At 44.0% G+C, this 12,991-nt stretch overlaps 1 protein-coding gene across 2 annotated transcripts in view; it reads right to left on the bottom strand.

Annotated features, from left to right (window-relative positions):
* Positions 1 to 12,991, bottom strand: part of PDPK1 (3-phosphoinositide dependent protein kinase 1) — a 116,382-nt gene that overhangs the window by 23,755 nt on the left and 79,636 nt on the right. For both annotated transcript variants that reach the window (XM_030211780.1, XM_030211778.1), the window contains 2 exons: positions 12,686 to 12,782; positions 8,973 to 9,146 (listed from right to left, as the gene is read on the bottom strand). In XM_030211780.1, coding sequence (XP_030067640.1) covers positions 8,973 to 9,146; positions 12,686 to 12,782 — 271 coding nt within the window. The remainder of the gene's footprint in view (positions 1 to 8,972; positions 9,147 to 12,685; positions 12,783 to 12,991) is intronic.

Here is a 12,991-nt window from a genome sequence, read left to right as displayed (position 1 = left end):
TAATAAAAACTAGTAAAAAAGGCCCGTTTCTGAGAAATGAAACGGGCGCTAGCAAGGTTTTCCTTGTGTATGTTTGAGAGAGTGTGTGCGAGATTGACTGTGTGAGAGAGAGGGAATGTGCGAGAGTGTGTGTGTGTGTGTGTGTGTGTGTGTGTGTGTGACAGAGAGTGTGTGACTGGGTGCGAGTGTGTCTGTGACAGTGATAGTGTATGTATGAGAAACAGAGTGTGTGCCAGGGGCCCATCACTCCCTCCTCCCTCCCAGTTCCAGGGTCTCCCTCCCCCCTCCCTGTGCACCCCAGCTGACCTTGTTAATCACCCAGGGCAACCACTCCAGGTGCCTGAGAAAACAACTGTGGCAGGAGTTAATTGCTTTACTTGCAACTCTCTTTTCCTTTGTGTACTTGCTAAACCGGATATCTATGCCACCTCAAGTTTCCGGTTGGAGGCTTCAATTAGAAGGTTGGCAGTGCCTTTTATATATAGAGATGTGAATATGGCAGGTCCAAAGGTTTTGACATCCTTCCAGCTGATTTATTACTCCTTTTTAAAGAAACTGATTAAGTCCATAAAGTTCAGTGACTCATTAGACCTTCACAATTAGTTAGGCGAAGGCAATTCCAACAGAGCTTTGGACCTCTTTTCTCCATCTATACTTCTTCCCTTGGTGCTCTGATCTCATCCCATGGTTTTCAGTACCACTCTTATGCTGATGACTCCCACATCTACCTCTCCACACCAGAAATTTCAGGAGTCCAGATATTGATGCATGGATGTCTCACCGCCATCTGAAATCAAACATGGCCAAGACTGAGCTTATCTTTCCCCCTAAACTCACCTCTCCTCTTAGAACGTAAGAGTAGCTATACTGGGTCAGACCAATGGTCCCATCTAGCCCAGTATCCAAGCCAGGTCACAAGTACCTGGCAGAAACCCAAACTGTGGAAACACTCCATGCTACAAATCCTAGGGCAAGCAGTTGCTTCCCTTGTCTGCCTCAATAGCAGATTATGGACTCTTCCTCCAGGAATTTGTCCAAACCTTTTTTAAACCCAGATACGCTAACCGCTGTTACCACATCCTCCGGCAAACAGTTCCAGAGCTTAAATATTTGTTGAGTGAAAAAAATATTTCCTCCTATTTGTTTTAAAAGTATTTCCATGTAACTTCGAGTGTCCCCTGGTCTTTGTACTTTTGGAACAAACAAGATGACTCACAGCAAGCACAGAAAAAAAAATGATAAAATATACAAATGCAGATTCTGTGAAACAGATTCTGTAAAAAGAATTGAAGCGATGCAAAGAAAACCTACGAAAATGGTATGAGTTTTACGTTACAAGACGTATGAGGAGAGACTTGCTGACCTGAACATGTATACCCTGAAGGAAAGGAGGAACAGGGGAGATATGATACAGACATTCAAATATTTGAAAGGTATTAATCCGCAAACGAACCTTTTCCAGAGATGGGAAGGCGGTAGAATTAGATGACATGAAATGAGATTTGAGGGGGGCAGACTCAAGAAAAATGTCAGGAAGTATTTTTTCACGGAGTGGTGGATACTTGGAATGCCCTCCCTTGGGAGCGGGTGGAGATGAAAACGGTAACGGAATTCAAAAATGCGTGGGATAAACATAATGGGATCCTGTTCAGAAGGAATGGATCCTCAGAAGCTTAGCTGAGATTGGGTGGCAGAGCTGGTGGTAGGAGGCGGGGCTAGTGCTGGGCAGACTTCTACGGTTTGTGCCCTGAAAATGGCAGGTGCAAATCAAGGTCAGGTATACACAAAAAGTAAATATAAGCTGGTGAGGCCACACCTGGAGTATTGTGTTCAGTTTTGGAGACCGTATCTTGCTAAGGATGTAAAAAGAATTGAAGCGGTGCAAAGAAAAGCTACGAAAATGGTATGGGATTTGCGTTACAAGACGTATGAAGAGAGACTTGCGCACCTGAACATGTATACCCTGGAGGAGAAGAGAAACAGGGGTGATATGATACAGACGTTCAAATATTTGAAAGGTATAAACCCGCAAACGAACCTTTTCCAGAGATGGGAAGGCGGTAAAACGAGAGAACATGAAATTAGGTTGAAGGGGGGCAGACTCAAGAAAAATGTCAGGAAGTATTTTTTCACAGAGAGAGTGGTGGATACTTGGAATGCCCTCCCGCGGGAGGTGGTGGAGATGAAAACGGTAACGGAATTCAAAAATGCGTGGGATAAACATAAAAGAATCCTGTTCGGAAGAAAGGGATCCTCAGAAGCTTAGCCGAGATTGGGTGGGCAGAGCCGGTGGGGGAGGCGGGGCTGGTGGTTGGGCCTTGTTCTGGGCAGACTTCTACGGTCTGTGCCCTGAAAATGGCAGAAACAAATCAAGGTCAGGTATACACATAAAGTAGCACATATGAGTTTAAATTGTTGGACAGACTAGATGGACCGTGCAGGTCTTTTTCTGCCGTCATCTACTATGTTACTATGTAAATGCGTATCTGATCCTGCCTGCCATTGTCACGGAGGACCTCCTCAGTCCATTACAAGCTAGAGGAATACAACTCCTTGGGAGGTGGGAGTGTTACCACAAATAGATTCTGGAGCACTGTTTGGCCAAACCCACCTCCCCGCTCCCCCCGTTTTCTATTTCTGTTGATGGCTCTCTCATTCTCCCTGTTCCTCAGCTCAAAACCTTGGGGTCATCTTTGACTCTTCTCTCTCCTTCTCTGCTCATATCCAGCAGACCGCCAAGACCTGTCGTTTCTTTCTTTACAACATCCGTAACATCTGCCCCTTTCTTTCCGAGCACTCTACCAAAACCCTCATCCACACCCTTGTCACCTCTCGTTTAAACTACTGCAATCTGCTTCTTGCTGGCCTCCCACTTAGTCACCTCTCCCCTCTCCAGTCGGTTCAAAACTCTGCTGCCCGTCTCATCTTCCGCCAGGGTCTTTACTCATACTACCCCTCTCCTCAAGACCCTTCACTGGCTCCCTATCCGTTTTCGCATCCTGTTCAAACTTCTTCTACTAACCTATAAATGTATTCACTCTACTGCTTCCCAGTATCTCTCCACACTCGTCCTTCCCTACACCCCTTCCCGTGCACTCCGCTCCATGGATAAATCCTTCTTATCTGTTCCCTTCTCTACTACTGCCAACTCCAGACTTCGCGCCTTCTGTCTCGCTGCACCCTACGCCTGGAATAAACTTCCTGAGCCCCTACGTCTTGCCCCATCCTTGGCCACCTTTAAATCTAGACTGAAAGCCCACCTCTTTAACATTGCTTTTGACTCGTAACCACTCGCCTCCACCTACCCTCCTCTCTTCCTTCCCGTTCACATTAATTGATTTGATTTGCTTACTTTATTTATTTTTTGTCTATTAGATTGTAAGCTCTTTGAGCAGGGACTGTCTTTCTTCTATGTTTGTGCAGCGCTGCGTATGCCTTGTAGTGCTTTAGAAATGCTAAATAGTAGTAGTAGTTCTATGCAACAGTGGGATGTGGATGTACGGATGGAAGTCTATGTTGCAGCTCTGCAAATCTCTTCTATGGAGGCTGATCTTAAGTGAGCTGACACAGCCACAGCTCTAACTATATTCCAAAAAGATGGAATGAGGATGAGCTACTACTACAATCCTCAAGAAATATTGAAGTAGTCCCCAACTGACGTTGGCCAGCATTTCACACTGCTGTCTCAAGGTTAGGACTTTTCTCATCTTGCGCCAAAATGCTTAGCTGCTGGAAACTACTCTATTCTGCTGGAGAATGCTAGGTAAGTGAGTTTCACTTTGTTAAAAAAATATTACACAAAATGAAAGAGTGGTACTTTTGCACTTATATAAAATTATGGTGTGTTTTTTTTTGCCAATGTTATTAGCTCTGAAGGTGTTCTACCTGGAGCTCTTTGAGGCTTTTTACACCCACTTTTCAAGATTTACTTTACAGATGAGTATTTGATGAATATTTGTAGTTGACAGCCATAGCTCTGCCATTAGGAGCTGTGATGACCCTTTCGAGTCAGCCCAGTAGGAGATAAATTTGAATACACTATATCTACTACATACACTTCTAGCTCATGTATATTCATTGTGGATATCTGGAAAACCTAACTCTGGGCAAGTCACTTAACCCTCCATTGCCCCATGTAAGCCGCATTGAGCCTGCCATGAGTGGGAAAGCTCAGGGTACAAATGTAACAAAAATAAAATAGATACTATTGGAGATTCTACATGGAATGTTGCTACTATTGGAGATTCTACATGGAATGCTGCTATTCCACTAGCAACATTCCATGTAGAAACCTGCGCGGCCACATTAGTGATCTGCAAGGGCCGATGTTGCTAGTGGAATAGCAACATTCCATGTAGAATCTCAAATAGTAGCAACAGTGGAGGAGTGGCCTAGTGGTTAGGATGGTGGACTTTGGTCCTGAGGAACTGAGTTCGATTCCCGGCACAGGCAGCTCCTTGTAACTCTGGGCAAGTCACTTAACCCTCCATTGCCTACCGCATTGAGCCTTCCATGAGTGGGAAAGCGCGGGGTACAAATGTAACAAAAAAAAAAAAAAAAAAAAACTTAGCATGAATAGCAAATCTGAAAAAGTGAGTTTAGGCAATGAGGCAACCATGATGAAAACAGATCAGTGTCGTAGAGCAGATTAAACTGAGGAGGTCTCATGTGACAGTGGCAGGCAGGATGTGTTGAGTCTGCCCAAAAGCTTCTAGGAAAGGTTTCTGGGGTACTGCTTCCCGCACTGGGCTCCATTGATGACATCCATAGGTGAGGATTTTACAGTCCTGCTTATCCTCAGAAGTACATGTTTATCTGATCCTATGTGGCTGCAGTGTCATATTGGCCAAATGAAGAGTAAAAACTGCCCCTTGGAGAAACCAAACAAGATGGCAGGTCAAGCAATGGTTTTATTTGATACACAAAACAAACCAGGGAACTAAAGCTTTTGTTTTGTGTATTGTTACTAATACTGGTGGATTTGGGGATTTTTGATTAAGCTATGGATTTTATTTGAAACATTTCCAGGAGGGCTCAGGGGCCATTGGGTTAAAGAGGTCCCTTAAATAATGTGTTTAATATTTTTGTGTTATTGGACATAATTTTTATTGAGAAAATCAAAAATTGTCTGCAGCCTTTGTCAACATCAAACATATAAACGGCGAGTGACCAACTCACTTGCAAATGCGCAGTAGAGACTTCCCTCTCTGTCCCGCCCCCGCGTCAATACGTGATGACGAGGCCGGGACAGAGAGGAAAACTGCGCCGCCGAGGTTGATGCCGCTCCCCCCGCCCGCCTGAGATCGCTGCTACCGTTCCTCCCCCCCACCCGGCCCGGGCCCTCTCTCCGCTACTAAACTTACACATCCATTCGCCGGAACGCAGCACGCACATCAGCTGAGCTGCCGTCGGCCCTTCCTTCTCTGCCTGTGTCCCGCCCTCGCTGACGTTACGTCACAGGAGGGCGGGACACAGACAGAGAAGGAAGGGCCGACGGGCCGGCAGCTCAGCTGATGTGCGTGCTGCGTTCCGGCGAATGTGTAAGTTTAGTAGCGGAGAGAAGGCCCAGGCCAGGTGGAGGGATGGCGGCAACTCCGGGGATAGGGGTGGGGGACGGTAGCGGTGGCGACCTCGCGGGGAGGGAGGGGGAAGGAAACCCCCAATACCAGCCCGTTTTTACGGGCTCAACGGCTAGTTTGTCTATAAAAAGTCAGAATAAAGCAAAGTACAGGCAGTAGTCTATGAAAAGCATACTAAGGAAGAATGCATTTAAATCTCCCCTATTTTTATTCTGATGCAGCGATGACTCACACACTTTTTGCATTTCTAGCTGGAACAGATGGCAAAAGCTTAGTTAAGTGATTTGTCCGTTAAACAACCTACACCACCGAGCATTAAGGAGCACTGCACTATGACTCTTCATTCAGTTTAACAAGGTTAATTTCTTCCACTAAGTTTAAGTTTAATTAAAACTTGATATACCGCCTTCTGTTTGTTAAAGGTCAAGGCGATGTACAATCTAAAGTCAAATTAACACTGATAAAAGCTGGAAAAGAATTCCATTTGAATAGGAAAGAACACATTCATGTACAAAGGTATATTTTTAACAACAAACAGTAAACTAAGAGGTTAATTCAGTGCAATTTGTTCTGTTAGACAGGCACGGGCTACAAAGGGGATAAGCTGAAAGTCAGTTGGAAAGTACATAAGTACATAAGTAGTGCCATACTGGGAAAGACCAAAGGTCCATCTAGCCCAGCATCCTGTCACCGACAGTGGCCAATCCAGGTCAAGGGCACCTGGCACGCTCCCCAAACGTAAAAACATTCCAGACAAGTTGTACCTAAAAATGAGGAATTTTTCCAGTCCATTTAATAGCGGTCTATGGACTTGTCCTTTAGGAATCTATCTAACCCCTTTTTAAACTCCGTCAAGCTAACCGCCCGTACCACGTTCTCCGGCAATGAATTCCAGAGTCTAATTACACGTTGGGTGAAGAAAAATTTTCTCCGATTCGTTTTAAATTTACCACACTGTAGCTTCAACTCATGCCCTCTAGTCCTAGTATTTTTGGATAGCGTGAACAGTCGCTTCACATCCACCCGATCCATTCCACTCATTATTTTATACACTTCTATCATATCTCCCCTCAGCCGTCTCTTCTCCAAGCTGAAAAGCCCTAGCCTTCTCAGCCTCTCTTCATAGGAAAGTCGTCCCATCCCCACTATCATTTTCGTCGCCCTTCGCTGTACCTTTTCCAATTCTACTATATCTTTTTTGAGATACGGAGACCAGTACTGAACACAATACTCCAGGTGCGGTCGCACCATGGAGCGATACAACGGCATTATAACATCCGCACACCTGGACTCCATACCCTTCTTAATAACACCCAACATTCTATTCGCTTTCCTAGCCGCAGCAGCACACTGAGCAGAAGGTTTCAGCGTATCATCGACGACGACACCCAGATCCCTTTCTTGATCCGTAACTCCTAACGCGGAACCTTGCAAGACGTAGCTATAATTCGGGTTCCTCTTACCCACATGCATCACTTTGCACTTGTCAACATTGAACTTCATCTGCCACTTGCACGCCCATTCTCCCAGTCTCGCAAGGTCCTCCTGTAATCGTTCACATTCCTCCTGCGACTTGACGACCCTGAATAATTTTGTGTCATCGGCGAATTTAATTACCTCACTAGTTATTCCCATCTCTAGGTCATTTATAAATACATTAAAAAGCAACGGACCCAGCACAGACCCCTGCGGGACCCCACTAACTACCCTCCTCCACTGAGAATACTGGCCACGCAATCCTACTCTCTGCTTCCTATCTTTCAACCAGTTCTTAATCCATAATAATACCCTACCTCCGATTCCATGACTCTGCAATTTCTTCAGGAGTCTTTCGTGCGGCACTTTGTCAAACGCCTTCTGAAAATCCAGATATACAATATCAACCGGCTCCCCATTGTCCACATGTTTGCTTACCCCCTCAAAAAAATGCATTAGATTGGTGAGGCAAGACTTCCCTTCACTAAATCCGTGCTGACTTTGTCTCATCAGTCCATGTTTTTGTATATGCTCTGCAATTTTATTCTTAATAATAGCCTCCACCATCTTGCCCGGCACCGACGTCAGACTCACCGGTCTATAATTTCCCGGATCTCCTCTGGAACCCTTCTTAAAAATCGGAGTAACATTGGCTACCCTCCAGTCTTCCGGTATTACACTCGATTTTAGGGACAGATTGCATATTTCTAACAGTAGCTCCGCAAGTTCATTTTTTAGTTCTATTAATACTCTGGGATGAATACCATCAGGTCCCGGTGATTTACTACTCTTCAGCTTGCTGAACTGACCCATTACATCCTCCAAGGTTACAGAGAATTTGTTTAGTTTCTCCGATTCCCCCGCTTCAAATATTCTTTCCGGCACCGGTGTCCCCCCCAAATCCTCCTCGGTGAAGACCGAAGCAAAGAATTCGTTTAATTTCTCCGCTACGGCTTTGTCCTCCTTGATCGCCCCTTTAACACCATTTTCGTCCAGCGGCCCAACCGACTCTTTGGCCGGTTTCCTGCTTTTAATGTATCTAAAAAAGTTTTTACTATGTATTTTTGCTTCCAACGCTAATTTCTTCTCAAAGTCCTTTTTTGCCCTCCTTATCTCCGCTTTGCATTTGGCTTGGCATTCCTTATGATCTATCCTGTTACTTTCAGTTGGTTCTCTTCTCCACTTTCTGAAGGATTGTTTTTTGGCTCTAATGATTTCCTTTATCTTACTGTTTAGCCACGCCGGCTGACGTTTAGTCTTTTTTCCCTTTTTTCTAATACGTGGAATATATTTGTCCTGAACCTCCAGGATGGCGTTTTTAAACAGCATCCACGCTGTTAAAAAATGTGTTTTTTAACAGAATTTTAAATTGGAAAAAGAAAGTTCTGATCTGATAATGGGAGGAAGATTGTTCCAAAGGCTAGGAGCCAGGAAGCAGATTTCTAGTAGAATCATAATGGGCAAACTTAAGAGAGGGTCAAACTAATTGGTAAGGGTCAAGGGGACAAAGAGAGCGAAAGGGGGTATAGGGAATTACCAAAGAAGAAAGATAAGGTTTATCTGTTCCTTGTGTGTGAGAAGAAGAATTTTGAACTGTATGCAAAATCTTATTGGCAGCCAGTGGAGTTGTATAAACAGAGGAGTAATGAGGTCAAACTTCTTTGCGTTAAAGATTAAATGGGCTGCCATATTTTGCAAAGTTTGCAAGCGGCGCAGTTGAGATTGAGGCAGACTGTTGTAAATCACATTACAGTACTCGAAGCGAGATATAATAAATGTAAGAATCAGGGAATGGAGGGCTGTACAATCTAAGTAGTGACTAATAGAACAGAGACGACAACCAGTGCAACCCTGTTTTTAATCACTACAATATTCAAAACAAACAGAACTTTAATAAGATACAAAAGAGCCACATACGGTTCCGTAGCAATCCTCGTCATCTTCTGACATAGCTGGCAAATAGGCAGTGAGTTTTGGAGGGGTCTGGTGATGAAGGTTCTCCCAAGTAATATGCTCGAAAAACAGATGTTCCTTGAGGGGTTCATAGCCACCCATTTCTTCACAGCCTAACCGCTTAGTATAATCTAAAACCTAAAAGTTTCCAAATGCAAAAGAGATATTAGTAATATTTAAGACTGGCATACTGATACTACACTTTTGTAAATACAATTTCTTTTAACATGGTTTTCATAACCCCTCTGCAAAAGATGGTATTGACCAGAATAATGTCAGGGTATCAGAACAATGTAATTTCTTTGTTACCTTTGTATGCTTCTGATAAAGCCAAAAAAATCATTGATAAGCTAATTTCTATCATTTGTACACATCATAAAAATCATGAAATATATTCTTGCTCTATATGTCTACTTGGGAATGGCATGTCCAATCTAATATACACAGTTTAAAAAAGAAAAAAGCTTCTGTTTTCTGCATAACTCTTAAAACAACCAATTTCAATAAAATTTGAGATATAATCCTGAAAAAAATTTGCTATAATCCTATTTTGTAGCGCACACTGGCAACCTCACTTAAATGATGTCCCTTCACTATTCAACAGTTTTGTTCAGTATGAACTGATTAGATCCTCCCACTTCCTGACTGGCAATCAGTTGAGCCCGGTTTCTTGCAATTTCTTGCAATGGGGGGGGGGGGGGGGGGGGGGGGGGGGTGGGGGCGGGGGGGGGGGGGGAGATGCAAGGGGACAGATTGCTCCCCTAAATGGATTTTTAATGAAACGGCACCTATGTGGATTGGCCCTTCAGCCTCACACTGGCGTCTATTTTACAAAAGGTCTGCTCCCCCTGACAACATAACCTGGCTACGCATCCAATTCTAAGCTTACCCTCTTCCACCTCTTTTCTGGAGATTTGCACCAGTCTGTGAGAACCATAACCTTTCTCCAGACTGAAAACCATGGTAACTGCTTATGTTTAAAGCAAAATGGTATATGTGCATATCACGTCCATAATCACTAGGTGATGGTGGCGTTTTAAGTGGCTGGTTTAAGTGCAGGCTTACTGCAAATTTATTCAGGATGATATCCCAAATCTTATGGAAATTGGTCAAGTTTTGACAAAGCTGTGCAGAAAATAAGCTTTGTACATTTTTATTTTTTAAAGTGTACAGTAAGTAGGTCCTTACTCACCAGCTTCAAAGGCGGACACTGATAAAAACCTAATCCATTTACAACTACCCTTCGTCATCTTGCCAGTATAGAAAGACATCTACCCAGCATTCTGTCCCTTTGTGTGATCAGGGTTTTTTTTTTTTTTTTATTTCCCTGTAAGGGCTCTGTCTCCCTAACCATCTGTCAAAGGTATGCAGAGTCGAGTATTTTCTTTTCCTCCCATATGCTCTCCCTGAGAGTACCTGCTGCTGCGGGACAGCTACAAAACTTTCTTAAAGCAACTCCTCAATTTAGCTAACCTGAAATTACATGGCTTTTCTAATGTTCTTATATTCATCACACATATGCTAGACTAAGGGCAATAAAAAAAATCGCAATTAATGATTAAACGCCTGCCCAGTCCAGCATCTCTTGCTTCCCTCCAGACGGCCTTTCCTTCTGAAGCAACTTCCTATTTTCAGACAGGGGTGCCGGGTCAGAAGGAAAGGCCTGCTGCAGGGTGAATATTTACTGCAAGACAACTGATGAGGTAAATCAGAAGGGGAGAGCCGCCATATGAGAGAGACAGCGAGAACAGGTGAAGGCCCATGAACAGTTGGCTATAGCCCAACTTAAATCGCGTGATCAATCATGAGATCAAATGTTTTAATTGTGCAAAGTACAACTAAAAATTTTAGTATGAAGTCCCAATATATTATTTAGTACTCTACACTTACAGGAACAATTATAGTTAAGCCTTAGTGGAGGAGTGGCCTAGTGGTTAGGTTGGTGGACTTTGGTCCTGAGGAACTGAGTTCGATTCCCGGCACAGGCAGCTCCTTGTGACTCTGGGCAAGTCACTTAACCCTCCATTGCCCCATGTAAGCCGAATTGAGCCTGCCATGAGTGGGAAAGCGCAGGGTACAAATGTAACAAAAAGAAAATAGATACTATTGGAGATTCTACATGGAATGTTGCTACTATTGGACATTCTACATGGAATGTTGCTATTCCACTAGCAACATTCCATGTAGAAGGCTGCGCAGGCTTCTGTTTCTGTGAGTCTGACGTCCTGCACGTACGTGCAGGACGTCAGACTCACAGAAGCCTGCGCAGCCACATTGGTGATCTGCTGACTTCTACATGGAATGTTGCTAGTGGAATAGCAACATTCCATGTAGAATGTCCAATAGTAGCAACAGTGGAGGAGTGGCCTAGTGGTTAGGGTGGTGGACATTGGTCCTGAGGAACTGAGTTTGATTCCCACTGCAGCTCCTTGTGACTCTGGGCAAGTCACTTAACCCTCCATTGCCCGCCGCATCGAGCCTGCCATGAGTGGGAAAGCGCAGGGTACAAATGTAACAAAATAAAATAGATACTATTGGAGATTCTACATGGAATGTTGCTATTCCACTAGCAACATTCCATGTAGAAGGCTGCGCAGGCTTCTGTTTCTGTGAGTCTGACGTCCTGCACGTAGACTCACAGAAGCAGAAGCCTGCGCGGCCACATTGGTGATCTGCAAGGGCCGACTTCTACATGGAATGTTGCTAGTGGAATAGCAACATTCCATATAGAATCTCAAATAGTAGCAACAGTGGAGGAGTGGCCTAGTGGTTAGGGTGGTGGACTTTGGTCCTGAGGAACTGAGTTTGATTCCTACTTCAGGCACAGGCAGCTCCTTGTGACTCTGGGCAAGTCACTTAACCCTCCATTGCCCGCCGCATTGAGCCTGCCATGAGTGGGAAAGCGCGGGGTACAAATGTAACAACAACAACAAAAAAAAAAATGATAGTGAGACTGAGGTTTTGCTTCAAAGATAAATTTTCAGTTTGATCTCATAATGATACCTAGTGGTCAATCAAAGAGCAACACTGGGAAAAGGCTCCTAAAAAGGGCATTCCATTTTCTCTGGCAAATGACGTTTCTTCTGACAGAAAAGTAGGAGAGCAACGCGAAGGGGGTGGGGGGGTGGAATTTGAACCAATCATAAATTTAGCGTAAGACCTCTCCGATGAAAGACAGAAAGGAGTAACAAAAGGCCTTACAGTGGGGAAAAAACAAATGCAGTTAGGTGTATGAAAAGCTGTCATTTTGGCAATAGAGAGATCAATATCTGCGAAATACTTTTAGTAGAAGTATTTATAATGGTCTGCTATTAAGGTCTTATGCTGCTTTGGAAAGGGGGTGGGGAATCACCTCTAGAGCAGGGGTGGGCAACCATGGTCCTTGAAGGCCACAGCCTAGCCAGGTTTTCAAGATTTCGACAATGAATCTATTTGCAAACAAAGGAAGTAGTACATGCAGATCAATCTCGCACAAACATTGTGGAAATCTTGACTGGGTTGTGGCCCTCGTGGACCATGGTTGTCTACCCCTATTCTGGAGAAATTCAGCCACAGTTAAAATTATCTGTAACCAAGGTTCTTCACAACAAGAAAGGAAATGCGACTTGGAGAGAACATCACTCTGCCTATTGCACTTACCTGTCCCAACTCAAAATATTCAGAACACAAACACTTACCAAGAGTTTCTCTACAAGGTCTCTGGCTTTTGGAAAGAATTTTTCAGGGAAGTCATATTCTAACTTGATTATCTTTTGAAATATAAGATACTCGTTCCTAAAGACAAGAGGAAGCATGAAAACACATGGTATTTAGGAATATGGTATCTACTAAAGTGCTGTAGCAGGCTTTCAAGATGTTCAGAAAAAGTCTTCTGTTGTCACATTTATATACAACTAGCCGTTGAGCCCGTTAAAACGGGCTGGTGGGTCACCGCCCCCTCTCTTCGCTATTCAACTTACATCTCCGCAGCAGGCAGAGATCAG

This window comes from Microcaecilia unicolor, chromosome 8, assembly GCF_901765095.1.
Source record: "Microcaecilia unicolor chromosome 8, aMicUni1.1, whole genome shotgun sequence".
In the NCBI taxonomy this organism is placed as follows: Eukaryota; Metazoa; Chordata; class Amphibia; order Gymnophiona; family Siphonopidae; genus Microcaecilia; species Microcaecilia unicolor.
Note: the sequence above shows the minus strand (reverse complement) of the source record. Positions and strands in the feature narration are given on the sequence as shown.